A 23,369-nucleotide genomic window follows, 5' to 3' on the forward strand; every position below is an offset into this window, starting at 1 on the left:
TTTATTACAGCCGGGACTATTGTGTCACTCAATTTCTTAGTTTCATATTTTATGCTATTTTTATTTTTAGATATATTTTACAATATCGCCCCTTTTAGGTGATAAAAAATCAAACTTCGTTCATAGGGGGCACTCTTATCTCTGCTGCCAGTAATTTATATTTATTTAAAGCTCAAAATTGTCCTTTACTTTTAACATTTGACACATCTATTCGGGAAGCATGACAACTGCGTGCCAAGGTTAAGGGGCTACCTACACATTTTATGTTAGCTGCCATAGAATGAATTATTGTAATTATTATTATTATTGTTGTTGTTGTTATTCACGTATGGTTCCAATAGGACCACACGAGGTAAACTCAATCAATGTCGCTTTTGATGGTTGGCCTCACTTTGTGTCCAAATTTGTTTCATCCTTTCAGAACGAAATCTCATTCTTTCATCAGACCATGGTGATCCAATCCGTTTTGTAATTTCCCCCTGACCAACATTCCAGTCAAATATCTTTTGTTGGAATGTTTTTCTAACTTTAACGTCTGCCTGAGTTTTACCGGCTACATTAAGATCTTTCTTAATTGCAGCAGTCCACTTAATTGGCTCGGTATTGGCCTTACTTCTGTTTTCGTAGAATTTTACTATTTGATATATCAACCTAATTGGTGCCATTCTTTTAATGTGCCAATAAAATTTAAGTCTTCGTTTTCTTATGTCAACATGTGGGTCTGTGTATTCTTCTATTTCCTTATTACTTCTCCGCCTATAAGTTTCTCCATCGGTAATTTTGGGGCCAATATTTTCCTAACAATCTTTCTTTCGTTCTTTTGAATTTCTTCAGTATCACTCATTCTATTTAAAATTAAAGCTTCTGCTCCACAAAGACTTTGAGGTTTGATTACAGTGCTGTGATGCCTAAGTTTACTGAATTTCGACAGTGGCTTTTTATTATAAATATTTTGTGTTAATCTGAATGCAGTTAACATTTTTTGACAGCGAATTTCGTTTGCAGCTTTTCCCAGACCGTTTCCTTGTACGGTGTCCCCCAAGTATTTAAATTGAAGAACCCTTTTCATTTTTCCGTATTTCATGTTCAAAAATTTTGGTGCTTGTTTATTACATGTCATATATTCCGTTTTCTCGAATGATGTTTGTACTCCTACTTTCTCCGCAACTTCTTTAAGAATTTCAATTTGTTTTTGAGCTGTGGTAATATTCCTATTTAAAACTGTCTGATCATCTGCAAAGGCGAAGCAATGTGCTCTAATATTACTTCTATCTAACTTGATTGATTGATCTTTATTTTGACATGACTTTTGCTCTCGCCATTTTTCGAAAACACAATTAAACAGTAATAGGGCGAGTCCATCTCCCTGTCTAATACAAGTTTTTAAATCAAATGGTTCAGAAATTTCTCCCATGAATTTAACTTCAGAGCTAGTGTCGGTTAACGTACCCTTAATCAGTGTTAGAATTTTATTATCTAGCCCTTTGTTCCTTTAAAATTTGGAAAAGAGATTCGTGATGAACTGAGTCGTAGGCCTTTTTAAAATCAACGAATGTACTTACAATGTTGTTATTAGGAATCCTTTAGTGCCTATGGACTAATTTTAAACTAAGAATTTGTTCCAGACAGGATCTGTTTGTTCTAATTCAGTAACTTTAGGTTCTAACTGTTCTCGGGCTACATCAAGTGAACTTTGCGAGAGAGAATCCTCGGTAATTATTAACATCGGTTTTATCCCCCTTTTTATTTAATGGATGAATTACGGCAGTTTTCTAGTCCTAAGGTATTTTCTCAGTTTACCAGATATGTACTATTAGTTGAGTGATCTTTTTTATAGTGTTAGGGCCAGCTGATTTTAGTTGTTCTGCAATTATACAGTCTTCTCTGGTTGCTTTATTGTTTTCATCTCTCTTAATCTGTTTAGTTATTTCGATTTCGTCAGGTTATTTAGAATTAGGGTTGGTGTTATTAGTTTGCTGTTGTTGGAATTTATTCGCTGGTTCTGGACAATTTAATAGTTTTTCAAAATAATTAGCCAGTACCTTACAATTTTCCTGGTTGTTAAGAGCCAAACTGTCATTTTCATTTTAGAAACAAAGATTTTGAGGATACTTTTGTTTCGAATGTTTTATATTAGTTTCTTGTATTGTTCTTTTAGAAGTCTTTTTAGATTTCTAAAAGTTGGGCATTTTCCTAGTTTCTTTTAGTCTGACGAATTAATTTAGATGTTTCTTTTCTTATTGCTAGAAAGGTGTTGTGCGTTGTTTTCAATTTTGTTACTATTCCAATTGTTGAATGCCTCATGCCTAGAGTTGGCTACTGTTTCACAATGTGCGTTCCACCAAGAATGTACTTGTTTCTTTCGAAGCGGAATTAAATTTTGTGCTATTTTGACGAGCTTTTGTTTTAAGCTATGCCAATCCCTGGATTATTTTTGTCAAATTCGCTTGTTGGGGTTATTTTAGCAGTGTCAAATTTTGGGATAACGTTTTCTGGATTGAAGTGTTTTTGAGGTTCAAGTTTTACTTTTATTGACGTTAAATAATGGTCAGAATCAATATTAGCTCCTTTCCTAACGTGGAAATTTAAAACGTCTTTGTAGTTAGGGTGTGAAATTTCTGCATGATCGACTTGAAATGTACCGGGTGCCCGCCAAGTTTTTTGTTCAGAAAGGTTCTTTTTAAAATGTGTAGACACGATTTTTAGGCTGGAATTTTTACTCGTTTCAACGAGTCTATGGCCAGTTGGTTTGTACCTTTATGCGCAGATTATCCACCCACCATCTACTAATATTTTTTCTCTTTACTTAAATGAGAATTAAAATTACCCATTAATATTTTAATATGATTTGAGGGAATTTTCGACATGATGCTTTCTAACTTTTCCAAAGTTTCATTAACTTCTTCAGGTTTTTGCAGTTATCCTCATTGACTGGCATAAGGGCATTAATTAAAGTGTATGTCTTATTTTCACATTTAAGAGAAATGGTCATTAATCTATTATTAATAGATTTTACCTCCGTTATTGAGTTTAAAATATTTTTGGAGACTGCAAAAGCAACTCCCGGATGTGATTTATTATTAAGTAGTTTTATCAGTTTTGCTTTTAAAAAAAACAAAAAAATGTTCAAATATGTGTGAAATCTTATGGGACTTAACTGCTAGGGTCATCAGTCCCTAAGCTTACACACTACGTAACTTAAATTATCCCAAGGACAAACACACACGCCCATGCCCGAGGGAGGACTCGAACCTCCGCCGGGACCAGCCGCACAGTCCATGACTGCAGCGCCTTTGACCGCTCGGCTAATCGGGCGCTGCTTAAAAAGACAATGATTGCCGAAATCCATGGTGTTATTGTCTGTCATTAGTGTGTCTTGAAGTGCCAAAATTTGATTCTTCTGTTCTTTTAACATATCTCCCAATTTATGCAGTTTACTTGGTTGCAAAAGTGTTTGTATGCTAATTGTTGCGGAAAATGTATTTGTTTTGGTTTTAAGTTGGCCAGAGGACTCCGACTTCCTCTGTTGAATCACATTACGTGTTAACCTGGCCGCCGCCGAATCCGAAAGATCAGTTGCGCCAGTAATAGTGGCGGTGGGTTGATCACCTGGGGTAATATTGTGCTTATTAAAATGCTCCATGATGACTGTACCTGGAATCAGGTGGGGTTGAACAGACTCACTGAGTGAACTCAGAGTGTTAAGACTGGAAGGGTTAGTTCCAGAATATAAATTTCAGGCGCACCATCGGTGAACCGACGCTGACCACTTTGCAGCTTGCTACATGACAGACACAAAGTGGATTTGGTTTTGTTTAGCCTTGATCCAGGACTGCTTATACTGTATTTGCAGCTGTCCAACATATCTGATGGGACGTTCTCTAAACGCCACCTGTGACCCGTCAAGCACCATAGACAAGGTTGGCTTCGTGGACTTCCAGTTACAAAATCTTGAAGCCTGGACACAGAATAAAATATTTTGTTAATTTCTTTTCCATTGTTGTACTGACTATGTACTGAATGTTTTCGTCATAGGATGGTTTGAGAATGATACTGTGTGCCGAAACTAGTATCGAGCAGGCAGAATAAAAAATAAATGCGACTTGAGACTAAAGCATATAGTGTTGCTAACAGCATAATATTCCGCTTTTTACCTTGTACACTCACTCTTCGTTCATATGTCTCATTGGTGCTATACACAGACGATCTATTGAATTAACGGCACTTACCTATAGCACATATGACCAGAGGAGATACGATGACAATTGAAGTTGGCTTGTCACAGGTGCTTTGCGTCTCTGCCAGGTCCAATCATGTAACATGTTACTTTTTACGCTTCTATAGTAACGCCTCAGTGCTGCCTCAGAGCGAGTCAAAGTTTCCTTCAGTTTTAGTTTTGGCGGACAGTTGTACTACACAGCTGAAAGCTGTCATCTATTATGTGTCTCCTCTCTCTGCGTGGAGCACTGGAGCGTGCAGCACATACTTTCGCATTGATTTCGACAGCGACGCATCGTAGCGTGGACTCCAAGAGGTCCAGAAAACGTCGGGGAGCCTTCGTCGTACGCGACCTTTCAACCACCTCCCACAACACTGCTTGGAGCTGGGTCAGCTGTGCACCCTCGTTCGGTAGAATCCCAGATGTGCTCGCTAGGGTAAGCCTGTGGGCTCAAGCAGTTAATGCCACATCCGTGAGCGCTCTTTTCAAATCATTCCAATACACTTTGCGATCGATGGGGCAGAAAGAAGAAAGGTCAGAAGATAAAGTTTTAATGTCCTGTCGACAACGAGGTCACTAGAGACGAAGCACAATCTTGGACGGGGAAAAAATAAGGAAGGAAACACCCCTCGTCCTTTTCACAAAACATACCCGTCATTTGCAATGAGCAATTTAAGAAACCACAGAAAAAGATGGGTGTATGAACTACAATCCTCACAAATGCGAGTCCATTATGTTATCACCACGCCACTTCACTCTCTGAAATAGATTTGCCACACATCATGCCTTGCTATATGATGCCCAACTTCAACTTCTTTTAAACCAATTGCTCGTGAATCATTGTCAGAGTGCATAAAGTGATCTGTACACCATAACAACACTATGACTTAATGTACTGTATATCGAAAATTCAGGTTGATAGTAAGATTACTGCGAAACTTAGTACGGTATCTCACGACAGGGAGTCCCTCGGAGAGTGCCAGATAAGTTTGAAACCAAAGAAAAATATTTATTACAATTAAACAGTCTTGATGCGAGGATAAGACAGCTGAAAACATAACAAAGCGATAATTACTACAACGCTGTCAAATCAATACAAATGGAATACGACATCAAACGATAGCATTTCATGCACGAAATACGAAAATATAATCAGATTTGGTCAAGGCGAAAAGTGTGAAAAGCTGCTCATGCTTTTCTGCTGATAATTAATGGAGCCACATTAATTTAAAATCGTTTGGGAAACTAGGTCTCTAATTAGATGTATTTTGATCTACATCTTGATAGAAATAGTTACGTTGGGGCTTGGTGCTGATCCCAGAGTGGTGGGGGACTCGGCCGCCTGTTGTTCAGGAGAAGGAGCCACTTCCTTTCCAGAATATAAGTTGTAGAGCTCATAATGGCTGGAATTCTTTGGTGAGCCATTAATGAAATATTCCTGTCTACAATAGCCATTTATTCATTTTAGTACTGACACAGGATTGCAGCAGGCAGGAGGATGTTGTCCGTCTATGAAGTTGGTGTTGTCCGCCGTGGCAAACTCTGGGATTGCAACAGCCATTGTGACAGCGAACATACCAGCAGCGACGGGCATTGGTGTCATCAAAGCTGCCCCCGAAGTGTGTCAGACATTGACTGTAGCTGTCTGTCTAAGTCGTGGTCACTGAGTATCGCACTAGGATAGATGGTGTTCAAAACGTAACATCCAGCTGGACAAAGTCGAAGGTGTATGCCCTGACTAGGCAGTGATCAGTGACAATAGAAGCCTTCAGGTACTGGTATACATCAATGGAAATATTGTGCCCCCCGCAGCCCAGGCTCAAACAGGCGACTTACTACGGAAGTGGCAGCCAAAAGATGGCAGTTACCCAGAGGGAGACCAAGTGGTGTGAAGACCCCAAGTTGTCTGCATACGGTTCCCAGCCCAGGAAGTTGCCTGCTGCTATTGGAGGGAAACTCCATAATAGATGACTGGATACGTAACCGCTCCACCTAGTTCTGCATTATTCTCCACCCTGAGGTCAGAAGCTGATGGAGACAAAGGTGGTTGGCATCATATATATAAACTGATAGGGTCAATTATGTACTGTACAGAGAACATCAGTGAGCATCTAAGAACATCTGAAAGTGAGGGTCTAACTTGGGGTGTCGTATCTATGAAGTCAGCTGCAAGATACAACAGACCCTCGCAGCAGGGTGTCCCCATTGGGTGGCGTGGCGATGATTTCATTCATACTTCTTTAGCTTGTTTAGTCAGTTCTGGAAGGAGCCTTGCTGGAACTATAGTACTGTCCAGCTCCGCCCTTCAGAGGTCGTGGCTAGCTTCTTCTGCTTCGTCAAATTCCTGAACAAGCGCTCTTGCGTTCTGAATATATCTTCTTGTGAAACGGAGTCGGAGCTTGAGACTGACGTTCGCTTCCCTTTATGTGACGTCGTTTTTCCGAGGTTTGCATCAACAGTTCATCGCATCTGATGGTGTAATTGTGCAACAATTACAAATAATCCAAAACAAAGAGGTGCACTGCTTACATATCATGGGTTTGAGAGACCTGGCCCACAAACATGGCGCTAACAAAATATACAGCATGATCTCATAGCGACTGTCAGCAAGTATCAGAAACATGAGTCATTATTTCTAAAACGAAAATCGAAAGTGAAAATTGGATCAACCACATCATGACTTTCTTTATGTACCTGTTGCCTGCATTCATCTGCTGGAAAGCAGCAGTGCGGGGATGGCTGATAGCGGCTATGTCGTCGTTCTTCAGCCTTTAATTAATCCAATTAAAATAAATCAAAAGATATTTACTGGTAGGAATAAATTATGATTGAGCTTGAGCAGTTGATGTATGTTGTCTTCGAAATCTGTAAGGACGATGATGCTGTGGGCTTATTCACTGTGCTGTGTTTGCAGTTCGTTGCTCTCCCACACCAACCTTGGTTGTTGCTCCATTAAACTGTTGGTTATATTTAGCTGGCGTCTGACCAGCCAGCTCGGCATTTGCACGCCCAAGAGAATGTTTTACCTACCTTAGGACCACAGGGGTTTCCAGCGAGCAGGCACAGTCAATGCCCAGCATGAAGTGATCTTCCAGTGGCTGCCGGAGTGCCCTCAGTCCCACTCCGAATTCAACGACGAGCTTTGATGACACATCAGCGATGTACCTGGTGACTGTAGTTGTGTGGATGGTTGATATCCTCCCTTCTGGCCTGATAGGTTTCAGCACCCGGAAGTGCCTGAGGTTTGAGGAGGAAATGGACCTCAAGATGCCCCATTGCTGGGTTCAACGCTGAATCTCAGTGCTGGCAACATTCTTTGATGTGGTGTTGTTGCAAGACAGTCAGTTTCTCCTATAGTAGATGGTAGGTGGCGAGTAGCGTGAAGCTCATCATCTCGAGTGAACCTTCGGTTGATTTATAAACTGTGCTGGAGCATCTGGGACGTAGATACATTACAGCACCTTGATCAAAAACTCAAGTACCATTACTGTGAATGCCATAAATCCCGTTGATCAACTGAAAGGAGCTGGTAAATGGGAGTATTTAAAGGGAGCTAGGACGAGACTATGACATGAGGCTCATTTCGTAATGATCATATATCTCCCCCTTATTCTGCACATTCAGTTAACAGGCTGTTAACTGCTCCATCAGGTCCTCAATACACATTTTTGTGTAAGAAATAGAGTTTGTTGCACCACGTCTTACCCCTCGAACGAGCATGCCAATTTTCATAACACGAGCAGATCCGTGGCGTACTTTGTAAACATGTAAAGAATACCAAAATGAGATTTTCACTCTGCAGCGGAGTATGCGCTGATATGAAACTTCCTGGAAGATTAAAACTGTGTGCCGGACCGAGACTCGAACTCGGGACCTTTGGTTATAGCGGCAAGTGCTCTACCAACTGAGCTACCCAAGCACGGCTCACGCCCCGTCCTCACAGCTTTACTTCTGCCATTACCTCGTCTCCCACCTGCCAAACTCTACAGAAGCTCTCCTGCAGGAGATGGCGTGAGTCGTGCTTGGGTAGCTCAGTTGGTAGAGCACTTTCCCGTGAAAGGCAAAGCTCCCGAGTTCGAGTGTCGGTCTGGCACACAGTTTTAATCTGCCAGGAAGTTTCATGTAAAGAATGTTATCAAGGTAAAACTGTAAGAGCAAAATCATAGTCTATTCTTAATTTATGAAACAGTCATAAAATAAACTTAAACACATTAGCACATTTTAATTAAACAATAATGTAATAAAATTTCAGTATATCACTCTTTGGCCACGGACAGGTGTTACTCCACAGTAATGACCCACTCGAAGCTTAAACAGCGCAACTGCATCAAATCCCAAGTAACCACTTATTCGATTACCCATTAACTCACAGACAACTGACTCATTGAGGGATTGTGCCGCTAGCTCTTACTTGTGGGTCATTTTCTTACAGGGATCGTAAATTTTTTCTGACCTACCCCGCTCTTTTTTGTATTACTGCTGCTCACTCGGATACCACAAAGAGTTATCTAAAGCAATAACAAAGGAATAGGTATGGTTCGCCATTATGAAACAATAATGGAACGGTGCAGAACAATTTTGTTCGTGTTAGCGCACTTTATACACAGGCGAGCCCGCTCGAGGGGTAAGAGCTAACAAATATACACTACTGGCCATTAAAATTGCTACACCAAGAAGAAATGCAGATGATAAACGGGTATTCATAGGACAAATATATTATACTAGAACTGACTTGTGATTACATTTTCACGCAATTTGGGTGCATAGGTCCTGAGAAATCAGTACCCAGAACAACCACCTCTGGCCGTAATAACGTCCTTGATACGCTTGGGCATTGAGTCAAACAGAGCTTGGATGGCGTGCACAGGTACAGCTGCCCATGCAGCTTCAACACGATACCACAGTTCAACAAGGGTAGTGACTGGCGTTTTGTGACGAGCCAGTTGCTCGGTCACCATTGACCAGACGTTTTCAATTGGTGAGAGATCTGGAGAATGTACTGGCCTGGGCAGCAGTCGAGCATTTTCTGTATCCAGAAAAGCCCGTACAGGACCTGCGACATGCGGTCGTTCTTATCCTGCTGAAATGTAGGCTTTCGCAGGGACCTAATGAAGGGTAGAGCCACGGGTCGTAACACATCTGAAATGTAACGTCTACTGTTCAAAGTGCCGTCAATGCGAACAAGAGGTGACCGAGACGTGTAACCAATGGCACCACATTCCATCACGCCGGGTGATACGCCAGTATGGCGATGACGAATAGACGCTTCTAATGTGCGTTCACCGCGATGTCGCCAAACACGAATACGACCATCATAATGCTGTAAACAGAATCTGAATTTACCGGAAAAAATGAAGTTTTGCCATTCGTGCACCCAGGTTCGTCGTTGAGTACACCATGGCAGGCGCTCCTGTCTGTGATGTAGCGTCAAGGGTAACCGCAGCCATGGTCTCCGAACTGATAGTCCATGCTGCTGCAAACGTCGTCGAACAGTTCGTGCAGATGGTTGTTGTCTTGCAAACGTCCCCATCTGTTGACTCAGGGATCGAGACGTGGCTGCACGATCCGTTACAGCCATGCTGATAAGATGCCTGTCATCTCGACTACTTGTCATGCGAGGCCGTTGGGATCCAGCACGGCGTTCCGTATTACCCTCCTGAACCTACCGATTCCATATTCTGCTAACAGTCATTGGATCTCGACCAACGCGAGCAGCAATGTCGCGATACGATAAACCGCAATCGCGATAGGCTAGAATCCGACCTTTATCAAAGTCGGAAACGTGATGGTACGCATTTCTCCTTACGCGAGACATTACAACAACGTTTCACCAGGCAACGCCGGTCAACTGCTGTTTGTGTATGAGAAATCGGTTGGAAACTTTCCTCATGTCAGCACGTTGTAAGTGTCGCCACCGGCACCAACCTTGTGTGAATGCTCTGAAAAGCTAATCATTTGCATATCACAGCATCTTCTTCCTGTCGGTTAAATTTCGCGCCTGTATCACGTCATCTTCGTGGTGTAGCAATTTTAATGGCCAGTAGTGTACTTGTCTCACTTCCCTTGGTTTTCTGTCGCAGTTCTCTTTCTGTTGAATCTGTATTCTTATTCGGTGGACAGTGTCGTAATGTGTCGAATGAATGAACCATTTGCAGCACACTGGTACGCTTTCTGCTTCAACCTGTCTCTCACTCTCTTACTTAACTTGATACTGTCTGTGGCAAGGCGAATGAGTTTTAATAAAAAGTTCTGATTTCCTACTCCTTACTATTCTGTGCCATGATAACAGTCTGGAAAGGGACGTGGTTGAAATTAGCACGATCAAGTATATGAACTACTTGGAGATGGATGGAAGGGGGAACGACTTGACAAAGGAATGGCAGCAGCCAGGACACTCATGGATGGAGGATACAATGGAGTGTTGGGATTTGATTTGCGGGAGAGTAGGACTGATGTAGGTTTGCGTTTGAGGATATGTTGGAACTTCATCAGCTCCTTCATGATAATGGTAAGGGAGGGTAAAGGGATATGGAAATCGAGATGAAATGAATTATGTTCGAGGATTTGGAGAGAATGGCAAAACCTGGGAAAGAAGGAGATCGACCCATTTGTATATTTGATAAGAATCTTGCATCTGTGTATGATAGTCAATGGATTTAATACCCATGTGTGGTCAGTTGGTAATTTTAGTTTCTTTTGGTCGTTATTAACTGAGTGTTCCATGTTAGCCTTTGGTCAGGTGGTAGTCCCAGAAATTTTAGTGTCTGAGGTACTTGAATTAGGAACGTCGTGAAGCGTGAGGTAAAAGTCTAGAGAACAAAAAGATTTTCTCGCAATTGTTGCCAAGCTATTTCTAGGATTGCTGCAGAAATATTAGTGATTACACCAGTAGGTGAAAGTATAGAGGCGAAGCTGGACTGTTCACAAGGACAAATAGGAGGAAGGATGGATAGCAAGGAAGGTGGCGTCAGCTTGTTGACGTAATGGAAAGAACTGTTTTAGGGACGTTGGTGATGTAAAGGAGATCAACAGAGGTGACAGGACAGATGTTAGAAGCTCACTTCCAGTTGGATAAACATGTGGGAGAGAGTACTCTGTACTGCACATAGGATGAACGATTAAATTAGGAAGGAGGCAATTAGGTAGACTTAATTGACTCATAGGAACTGCATACCGTGTATTCTGAAAAAGACACGTTCATAGCCTTTTTCGATGTCTAGAGACAGGCCAAGGGAGGGTCAGCACCACGTGTAGGAGTTGATTATCAGCAGACGGAAGCCACACTTAGAGATGGGGAGAGGGAGGTGTTGTTCAAAACGTTTTCGGGTGTGTATCGAGAGGATGGATTCAAAGACCTTTATGAAAGACCGAAGTAAGGCTGACTTGTCAACTGGAAGAGGTTTTACTAGGAGGGTTATTGGATTTTAAATAGAGGCGAATTTTTGAGGAGTTGCATGGCTCATTGTCAGTACAGAAACTGATATGGAGGATCGTGTTGTATAGACTTGTAAACAAGGACTTCTAAGGAGGTATGGCATTTTTAATGTGATGGTATATGGCCCAGTCATAATTGTTAGCAATATGAGTTTTTTTGTAGTAGTGGCTTGTTTGTTGTGTACTTTAACTGATCTTGATACGAAGTATAAATATTGGAAACTAGGAAAACAAGAACAACATATACGTCGACGCGCTCTTGAATATATGCGCTCTTGGTGGGATCAAATTTGAGCTTCGCGGGGAATCTGAGCGTGTCTTCGAGATAGTGAAAGGGTAGGCTTTGCTTAGGTTGTCCGCGAGAAGTGGATTGTTGTAGGGCAATGGGTAGTGTGGAGCAGCATTGTGGTCTATGAATCGGAGTAAAGCTTTTTAACACTTGCTAAAGAAAGAGCGGGAGAGCCGACGGGACTCTCTAAGTACTTAATGAGTTCATGGGGAGGGATGAGTGGAGTTGTGTGTACTAGTAGGTTCAGTCGAGGTTTGCTGTAACAAGTAAGCAATGGTGAAGTTTAAGAGGGTGGATTCTGATTTGGACACGGTTGTAATCTTTGATTAATTTCGCTGGAGTATTGAATGATTGGTCTAGGGCAGAAAGTAAGGCAGGCTCATGATGACAACGAACTAAGCAGAGGAATGACAAGAAACAGGTAGTTTTAAGTAATTTTGTGTTGAGTCGACAAAGTGTGTCGTGTTACATCAGCACAAACTTTTAATGTATGAAAATATATTATCGGGCGAATTCACTGCTGGTGAATTAGAGGAGGTTCGGCAACTGTGCGTATGAATACATCGGCTGGTTTCGATCTAATTTATCCAGAATTCCTGACAAGCACAAGCTCGAAAACTAATCAGTGGTTGTTACAGCTGCATAACATGATTTTGGTTAGTGAAACACTGCCAGCAAAATTTAGAGCTGCAAAAGCAATAGCACCCAAAAACCTGGCAAAGATGCAATGAAGCATCACATTACAGACCTATATCACTACTACAACTTGAATCCAACCGTTAATTGACGAAGTAACTCCGTTCCAACAAGTCAGTTTTCGAAAGAATAGCAGTTGCTTCTTATGAGTCAGATATTAAGATTAACATCCTTTATCGACGCAGGTTACCAACATAAACTAAACACTGTAGCAGCATTCGTTGATCTTACGAACGCATTTGATACCGAATGCCAACACGGTCTGCAACTTAAATTTACAGAAATCATATCATTCGAAATCCTAGTTGATCTAATGGACAGCATGATTAGCAACAGGTGATTCCAAGTATTTCTCGGGGAAGAGGATTGTAGATGGCGAAGGCTGAATGATGGGCTACGGCAGGGCTCCATGCTATCACCAACCCTTTTTAATCTTTATACCAGTGATATGCCCAACGCAAAAGTTAGAAAGACCTAACTTGCTGACGGCCTATCAGTAGCTTATCAGGCAAAGGAAAAATGTGAAGGAGCTTTGAACACTGATTAACAAGTAATCGGTTATCAATGGAACAATTGGAGATACAAGAAGATTCCATCTAAAACAAATGTAAATGCTTACAATCTTAACAATCGTGGGGCGAGATTAAATGTCTTCTTTGAAAATGTTCTTGTGGAAATAATCCATACCCAGAATACTTGAGGGTCATTTTGAACTGGTCCCTTACTTTTAAGAACCACTTACAAAATATAGTAAAAAAGTTAACAACAGAGCTAATATTATTAGAAAACTAGCTAGGTCAGGATGGTGTGCAAATGGAAATCCTCTTTGTACTGCTGCATTGGCTATAGTTTACTTTACGGCAGAATACTGTGCTCTGATACAGAAAAACAGTGAATAGGCATGCAATGTTGGTGTTAAACTAAATTGGCTAAATGGTTCAAATGGCTCTGAGCACTATGGGACTTAACATCTTAGGTCATCAGTCCCCTAGAACTTAGAACTACCTAAACCTAACTAACCTAAGGACATCACACACACCCATGCCCGAGGCAGGATTCGAACCTGCGACCGTAGCAGTCCCGCGGTTCCGGACTGCAGCGCCTAGAACCGAATGGCCACCGCGGCCGGCTAAACTAAATCAAGCAATGAGAATAATTAGTGGTACTACTAAATCAACACCACTTCCATAGCTTCAAGTATTATTTAATAATGCACCACCATCAATTTAATGGGAAGCACCAGCTGTAAGAGAGTACCAAAGGTGTACTTCTTCATCAGAAATCGGTTCTGTATAATCAGCTATAGAAAACACTTTTCAGCAGACTCAAAGCCAAGAAACCACCCTGGCCTAGGAGAAATGCGCGTCTTTTATATGGCGTGTGCCAAGAAAGGAAATCGGTTTGGGAGAAGTTATTCCGGCAAATTCTGATACTCTTAAGCGCGTAAATGGATTTAGTCTTCCCAGGAAACTGTGGACAACTCTGAATCAATTACGTTAAATACATGAAAGGTTTGATGCTTGTTTGTACAGACGGGGATTCAAAGATAAGCCGACGTGTGAGTGTGGGGTTGGTGTACAAACTGCGCAGCACCTGATTGAAGAGTCTTTACTACGTAAATTTCCTGATGGACTCAATGAAGTGCATTGGGTGACATCGAGATCTGTGGACTTGTTAAGAGATGTAGATGTTCAGCTATAAAATTTTGGTTTGTTTATATTGTGTATTGCTTTATGTATACATAACCATTAATATGTAAATCCATTGTATAAGAACGTAAAATGACCATGCAAGTCCTACGATCAGTAATCGGTATAAATAAAATTGTGAATGATTTTGTTCAAAATGTGTATCTGCGATCTCCATGAGTTCTTATACATACATACGTAAAAACACGCCTGTTTTAGAATGCAACGTTGCGTCAAAATTTCAGAACAACTGGGTCAAGAACTTCCGGATATCGGAGATACACGATTTTGAACAAATGAACATTTACATTTTGATTTATAGCGATTATTGTTCGTATGCCTTGCGTGGTCATTTTACTTTTTGTATCAACGTTCCCCTTTTATTCAATTTATAAAAAATTATATATTACGTAGATTTAAAAATAAGTATATGAAACATAAGTGTATTCCAAAGCAACCTTGTGTCTAAATTTCAAAAAATTCGATCAAAAACTTTCAGATATTTACGATTAGGAACATCTGCATTTTCTATATAAGTAGTACAGACTTCGATGTTAATTTCTTCAAAATCTCCCAATGTTCTTCATGGATTTCTTTGAAATTCTGACACAACGTAGCATCCGAAATCTCAAATGTTTTTACATAGCTACTAGAACGCCATTTGTTATGTATGTAGTAAATGGCAAAACGCTATAAAAATGTAAATAATGCTTGGTTCAAAATAGTTAATCTCCGAAAGTTCTTGAGCGATTGCTTTTAAATTTTGTCACAACGTTAAAATCTGACTTGGGGTTGTTTTTAGGTACCTAAGCCTTTAACATATGTATATTTTAATGCATATAATATACAACTACAGATATGTAATATATGAAATACTTAAGATACAAAATCTCAAAATGTGCCTTTCCGTTTTGCTTCAGATTTTTACACATTACGGTAATAATCGTTTAGACACATATAAACTATATACTTTTTAATATATAAAAGTATATAAAATATACAATAGTGAATCCTTAGCAGACAGGGAAGTTGGTTTATGATTAGGAGACTACTGCAGGATGTGAATGGGCAATAATAATAAACATGGCTAAAGAGCAGAGAGAGAGGGGAAGAGGAGATGGACAGAGAGTGGAAGGAAACGGACATAGAAAACGGGAACCATGATGGGGACAGAGATAGAAAGCAGGAGCAGATGGAGAGAGGGAGTAGGAGAAGAGGGATGGAGAAATGGGGGAGGAGGTGATGGTGGACAGACAGGTAGACAGAGGGGGCAGGAGAAGATAGGTGTAGAGAGGGGGAAGTGGCAGTGGACAGAGAGATGGGGGAAGGAGAAGGAGATGGACAAAGAGAGGAGGAGGGGGAGACGGACAGAGACAGGGGAGAGAAGGAGATTAGAACTTATACCCAGTTTCCATAGATATTAGGAACATGAGCTTTTTCTTTTCGTCTCTTCCATTTAAAAACAAACAAAGCGTGGTCTCGTACAGCTAGGAACATTTGAAAATGCAGGTTAGAAAATTAAAGAGCTTTTAGACAGAAGCAACTGGTCACATATTGAACGTCGTGAGATTCACTACAATTATATGACACTGCTGACGGCCAGAGGCCGTGAGCTACACATTCACAGCAGTGACAGTAACGCTCAGTCTTCAGTCTCTATTTCAATTTAGTGTGATTGCGTTGTTGTCACAAACCCTCAGACTGGGAAAATTCCCCGTCTCCTTCAGTAAGAGCTGTGCGGTCACGTGGTCGGCTGCCAGGATGTGACGCTTGTGTGTGTGTGTGGGTGTGTGCAGGCGGCGGTGATGCGCGGCACGCTGCTGGCGCTGGAGGCGATGGGCCGGGACCGCGGCGGCCGCGGCGGCGCCGTGCTCAACGTCGCCTCCATCCTGGGGCTGTCCGCCATCGCCGGCGCGCCCGCCTACGTCACCAGCAAGCACGCCGTCGTCGGCCTCGTGCGCTCGTTTGGGGTGAGTCCCGCCCACACTCCACACCAGCACTAGCTGATGACGCTGTTCTCGGGGGGGGGGGGGGGGGGGAACAACAGTCAGAACTATTGCTGACAGCAAATCTCCACATTACCCTGCTTCATTGTTGCAGGACCTCTGCATCCAGCAGTCATTTGAACGTGCTTACTGTATTCGAGCCTTGGTACCCCTCTACAATTTTTATCCCCCACACTTCTCTCTATTAGTAAGCTCACTGTGCCTTGGTACAAAGGGAAGTGTCCTATCAACTTACCCCTTCGCCTAGTCAGCCACTGCCGTCAGCTTCTTTTTTCCCAATTCTATTCACTACCTCTTTCTTAATTATCTGAAAACTCGCCCCCGTAGCCGAGATCGCTAGCGTACGCTCGTGCGATGGGGCTCGACTGAGAGATACGGCACACACTGGGCCAAGTGGCTTCAAAACCAGGACATAGAACAAAAGTGAACATAAAATCCCACAAAACTGAGTTTCTTGTAGGTGCTTTGGGTCGCGTTTTAGGAATCTTATGTCGGAATTACAAAATTCAAAATGGCTCATACAATTTGACAGGTCAATAATCATAAATCTGGCGCATTGGAGGAAAATTTCTTGTAGAAAGTATTGTGAGGTCGCTGATAACGCTTTATAAGTCGAATTTGCTGTATTGAAATGTTTTACTCGGTATTTTACATTTTTCAAGCGAAATTATAGACACATTTGTCGCTTGTGTCACTACTGCTTTCAGGACGATCACTTTCGGATTGTCTGCTGGGAGATTGTTTAAAAAGTAGATCTTTTACCTCAGGCAACATCTGTTTAACTTCAACTGTCATTTTCTGGACTCTCGAAATGAATGGATCCAAAGATGCCAAAAGCCGATGAAATACGACGTGTATCGGTTTCTCACGGGAATACTTCCGTGTAATATCTTCTCAGTAACGCCGGGTATCCTTAGTTCGAGCTACCTGCGCGTCTTCAGACACGACCAATCGACAACGGAGTGGCTTCGATTGTGTCATATCCGCGGATCAAAACTGTGCCCAGATGTCGGCATCGGACATTATTGCAGAATATTGTGAGTCCGGTGAGGCTGCCACCAGACTTTCGAGAAAGATCGCTGTATTATAATTCTGGAATTGTATGTACAAAATATAAACTGTTTTGCAGCATTTCGCGAAACGTAAAACAATGTTAGTACGGTACATTTTAATCACGTAAAAACATCATTACCCAATTTACCAAAAAAATTATGACCACAATTCTAAATAGCTCCTCAAAAATTATACAGAAACGCCTAACGTTTTCTGTGCAGATGATAGTGTATGAGATAATTGCAATAATGAGAGACGCAGTTTAACTTGTGGCATTCCCACAGGATAGAAACATGACCGTCGAATAAAAAGTGCAAATACTTGCACACAAATACATTTGTACTCGTTAACTATACTGTTAAGCCACTAGGACAGCCATTTACAAAAGTGGTGGCACGCAGAGGAAGTTCTGTAGCCAACGATTTCGGAAAATATCGGCAGGCGTTTAGTTTTAAATCGCATTACATCGGTTAAAATGTCATACACATACCTTCTGGAGTGGCACCCATCTTATTTTATCCTGATAACTAGGCACGATCGCTGTCACATATTAAACAGACCTTACAAACAATAAAATGAAAAATTGGTGTTGGCTGATTCACTGTTCACCGTCAGATGTCACGCCATGCATCATATCGATGTGAGACCGGAACGACGCCGCAGCAATGGAGAAATATGCGCCATTGCAATCTGCACAGAATTTCGCGGGACTCATGTCATATCGGAACGGGCATATCATTTTCTTTATAAATTCTGTCCAGACTTTGAAGCGAGTTGGCACACTCTGCACCGCTCCGAACCCTGGTGGTGAATAACATTTTTCACTGCCGGTATTTGGCCTAGAAGTGCAGGAGACATGCTGACGCAAGCTTCCTGATGATCACTATTTGCGCCAGTGTGCAGGATTTAATTCAAGCCTCGCCGCTTTGTCTCACGAACTGGGGGATGTGACAGTATTAATGACGATGCACCCGTCGGGTGAGGACGTCCTAAGCTTGTCGGTCGGCTTGGTGCTGTTCGAGAGGAATACGCTACGTGTCGGCGCTGGACTTCAGTCCCTCCCTTCCCTCATCACACGACACAAATATAACACAATTGCGTACATGCATTCCATTGTACTCAACTACTCTCCACGAATGTACATACGACACACCTCTCACATATCCGCAAGGAAAGCGGCAGATACGCGCGGCGACACTTTAATTTCCATGAGTAACTCAGCCGACTTACAGCATCCTCTACCACATTTCAGAAGCTTTTATTCTCTACTTATGTAGTACCCTTTACCCTGCCTGTGTCCATCTATAGGATGAAAACATTCGCAAGCCCCTCCATTGCCACCACCAGCATCTGTAACAAACTACCCTGAAATCTGCGCACTGATAAATGGCCTGTTGCTCTTATGGAAAAGTTGAAACACTATCTTTTGTCACCCTCATGACGTTTTCTCTAAGACTGACGGATATGGCCAGTTTTCCCTCTCTAAAGCAGCGAAGGAAATGCTCCTATTTTCTACCATTTACGAATCGTACTCTTTTCATATCTCAGTCATTCGTGGCACTTCCTTTCCCCCTCTCTCCATAACTTGTTTCTTTATCACTTCTTCTCTCTGTCCATCTTCCATCCTTCCACTCATGCCCATTGCTTCTAGCCGTCACTCTTTAGATCTACCTTCATGAAACTTGTTTGCATTGTTGCACTTCTAATGAACGATTGAAAATCGTGTATATTTTTTCCCTTTTGCGCTATAGAAATTACTAAGTGTTTTACAAAGTTCAAAATTAGATACAACTTATAAAATATTTATCGTAATGAATGTGATCGAAAATATGTTAAATGCCTGGTTGGATGTAAGAGATGGTCTGATAGTCCTAATCTTGCCGGTTAAAATCGTTTCCCTTCTGTTCTACTCGCAAACAGAGCGAGGGGAAAACGTCTGTACATATGCCTCTGTACAAGCCTAAATTTCTGTTACCTTATCTTCATAGTCCTTCCGCGAAATGTAGGTCGTTCTGAAGTCAGCTTCAAATGCTGGTTCTGTAAATATTCTCAATATCGTCACTCGATAACAACGACACCGTCCCTACAGGGATTCCCATTTCAGTTCTCGAAGCATCTCCGTAACACTTGCGTGCTGTTCGAACCTACTGGCAATAAATCTAGCAACCCGTCTCTGAATTGCTTCGATGTCTTCCTTTAATCTGATCTACTGGTATCCCAAACACTCGAGCAGTACTCAAGAACGGGTCGCACTATAGTCGAGACGGTGTAAGGTGATCCCTGACAGCTCGCAACGCTGTTGCGAGCTTTCAACTGCGAAGCTTTAATGGCTGCGGGCAAAAACAGTAACCGTCTGAAAGGTTATCAGCCCCAGAGGCGTTGCCATACAGAAGTTTACAACATCGCCATACGTTATTGGTTGAGATCGGCTCGCCCAAAGCTGCTGAGCCCTGCTCACTGCAACTGTCAGAGATCAATTTAACGCCGACGCATCTATAGCCTTCTACACGAGCTCTCCTTTACAGATGAACCACACATTCCTAAAACTCTCCGAATAAACTGAAATCGCCATTCGCCTTTCCACTAAATTCCTTACATGCTCTTTCCATTTCATGTCACTTTGCAAAGTTACGTCTAGATATTTATCCGACTTGCCTGTGTCAAGCTGCACGCTACGAATGCAGTATTCGAACATTACGGGATTGATTTTTCTCCTCATGTACATTATCTTACATTTTTCTACATTTAGAGATAGCTCTCATTTATCACATCAACCAGAAATTTCGTCTAAGTCATCTTGCGTACTCCTGAAGAAACGACGAGACCTTTCCGTATACCTCACCGTCACCGGCAAACACGTGCAGTTGCAGCTCACCCTGTCGGCCAGTTCATTTATGCATATAGAGTCTAAAAGCCGTCTTCTTGGGGCACTTCCAGACGATACCCTAGTCCCTGATGAACACTCGCCGTCGAAAACAACGTACCGGATCCTACTACTTAAGAAGTATTCACGCTATTCGCATATCTGGGAAGCTATTATCGAGGACAATGGAATCTGCCTGTTGTCCTTCATCTATAATTCGCGGGATATCATGTAAGACTACTCTGAAAAGAAATAATTTCAGTAAAAGCTTCCTGAGACCTATATATATATATTTATTTAGAACGTCCACATCTTCACCATCGACTGCATACATTCATTGTGATTTCCTGCGCAGCCCAATTCAAATACACTCCTGTTTGAGAAACTAGAGGGATATGGGAAATTAAGGTACAAAACACTCAACAAATTCGAAAAAGATGTTGTACAGAGGCATATAATACACTATGTGATCAAAAGTATCCGGACACTCCCAAAAACATACATTTTTCATATTAGGTGCATTGTGCTGCCACCTACTGCCAGGTATTCCATATCAGCAACCTCAGTAGTCATTAGACATCGTGAGAGAGAAGAACTGGGCCCTCCACGCAACGCACGGACATCGAACGTGGTCAGGTGACTGGGTGACACTTGTGCGTCTGTACGCGAGATTTCCACACTCCTAAACATCCCTAGGTCCACTGTTTCCGATGTGATAGTGAAGTGGAAACGTGAAGGGACACGTACAGCACAAAAGCGTACAGGCCGACCTCGTCTGTTGACTGACAGAGGCGGCCGACAGTTGAAGAGGGTCCTAATGTGTAATAGACACACATCTATCCATCATCACACAGGAACTCCAAACTGCATCAGGGTACACTGCAAGTACTATGACAGTTAGGTGGGAGGTGAGAAAACTTGGATTTCATGGTAGGGTGGCTGCACATAAGCCACACATCACGCCAATAAATGCCAAACGACGCCTCTCTTGGTGTAGGGAGCGTAAATATTGGACGATTGAACAGTGGAAAACGTTGTGTGGAGTGACGAACCACAGTAGACAATGTGGCGGTCCGATTGCAGGGTGTGGGTATGGCGAATGCCCGGTGTACTTCATCTGCCAGCATGTACAGTGCCAGCAGAAAAATTAGGAGGTGGTGGTGTTATGATGTGGTCGTGTTTTTCATGGAGGGGGCTTGCACACCTTGTTGTTTTGCGTGGCACTACAACAGCACACGCCTACAGTGATGTTTCTTGCTTCCCATTGTTGAAGAGCAATTCGGGGATGGCGACTGCATCTTTCAACACGATTGAGTACCTGTTAATAATGCACAGCCTGTGGCGGAATGGTTACACGACAATAACATAGCTGTTATGGACTGTCCTGCACAGAGCGCTGACCTGAATGCTATAAAACACTTTTGGGATGTTTTGGAACGCAGACTTCGTGCAAAGTCTCACCGACCGACATCGATACCTCTCCACAGTGCAGCACTGCGTGAAGAATGGGCTGCCATTCCCCAAGAAACATTCCAGCACCAGATTGAACTATGCCTGCGAGAGTGGAAGATGTCATCAAGGCTAAGGATGCGTCAACACCATATCTAATTTCAGCATTATTTTAATCTGGACAGCAGGTCATGTGTTGAAATGTGGACACATGGGTACAAAATGCTAAGTCTATACTGACGGGTGTAATCTACTTGGTGATGCAGTATGACTGTGCACGAGCGAGGTGACGCAGTGGTTATCACACTGGACTCTCTTTTGGGAGAACGACGGTTCAAACCCACGTCCGGCCATCCAGATTTAGGTTTCCGTGATTTCCCTAAACCGCTCCAGGAAAATTTCGGGATCGTTATTTTGAAAGGGCACGGCCGATTTCCTTCCACATCCTTGACGCAATCAGTGCTTGTGTTTCCTCTCTAATGAGTTCGATGTCGACAGGGTGTTAAACTCAATCTTCTTTCCTTACGACCGTGCCGAAAACATCAGGTTGTAACGCTTTTGACGTTGTTGTGGGAAGACTGTTCAACGGAGAGGAAAAAATCAATCTACTGATGTGCGTGCTTAACAAGGTACCACACATAAAAATATCTGCATATATATCCATTACAGTCTGCGTAGTTACTTCAGTGGTACATAAATTGACATGTAGTATATTACTAAGAAAATTAGGTGCACGATTCTGACAGCGGTCACATTGAGTATTCTTTCCACAAGTTGGGAGACTAAACTGAAGTGATCCCGAAATCATCTTCTGGACGAAACGATCGTGAATTTCCATTTCGCAAAAATATTCGTTGTCCTGCACTTTGTACAGTGTGATAGATTTGGAGGGTTGCATTGCTTAATATTTGATCCCTTTAAGATTAATACTGACTGTCCAAATAATACTATCTAATATGTCTAATATGTTCCCTCAAGATAAATAAAAAGAACGTTCTCCTTGCCCACTATAGTACTTGAGCATTTGCCACAAAAAATTTTATAGATGAATGATTTATTATTGCTACGTTGCATTGGTTCCTGTAGCATGTTATTACTCTCATAAGTTCAACCGAAATTGTACCAAGGTGTGGAGTGGTGGGGTACCTCATTACTTTAGTTCTTTTGTTTTACCATTTGTTAATGTGATCTCATTTTCGGTCGTGTTTGCTCTGGTTTTCCTTTTTCTGTTATACATTTTGTCAACCATATCGGCATGAGAAACAACCCTAAACCCCAGTTGTTGTAAGGTAGGTAATTTTTGTGAATTTAAGCTTCTAGCGGCAAGTTCATTGAACGATGTAACATAAACTCGAAAAACGTTCTCTTAAAACGGATGACACCAATCATTGTTCATCAGTGTATAAGTAGACGTACTCTTACTTACGTTTGTATTCGATGTCAATGTACTTTTCTATCAGGAAAGCTTGGATTGCTACTCCCAGTCTGTGGTTTATATTCTCTTTACTTTTATTATTTTTACTCATTTTTCAGCCTCAAATAGCAAAATTCTCGTAAAATACCCCGCGTCTCATTTTCTAATCTACCTCCCTCAACGTCACCTGACTTAATTCGATTACACTCCTTTAGTCACGCTTTACTTTTATAAATACTTACGTTATAATCTCTGTTC

At 42.0% G+C, this 23,369-nt stretch overlaps 1 protein-coding gene across 1 annotated transcript in view; it reads left to right on the forward strand.

The window, feature by feature from the left end:
• LOC124805313 (15-hydroxyprostaglandin dehydrogenase [NAD(+)]-like) overlaps positions 1-23,369 on the forward strand; it is a 103,706-nt gene that overhangs the window by 52,305 nt on the left and 28,032 nt on the right. Inside the window, exon 4 of the mRNA XM_047265828.1 lies at positions 16,123-16,296. Coding sequence (XP_047121784.1) covers positions 16,123-16,296 — 174 coding nt within the window. The remainder of the gene's footprint in view (positions 1-16,122; positions 16,297-23,369) is intronic.

This window comes from Schistocerca piceifrons, chromosome 7, assembly GCF_021461385.2.
Source record: "Schistocerca piceifrons isolate TAMUIC-IGC-003096 chromosome 7, iqSchPice1.1, whole genome shotgun sequence".
Taxonomy (NCBI): Eukaryota; Metazoa; Arthropoda; class Insecta; order Orthoptera; family Acrididae; genus Schistocerca; species Schistocerca piceifrons.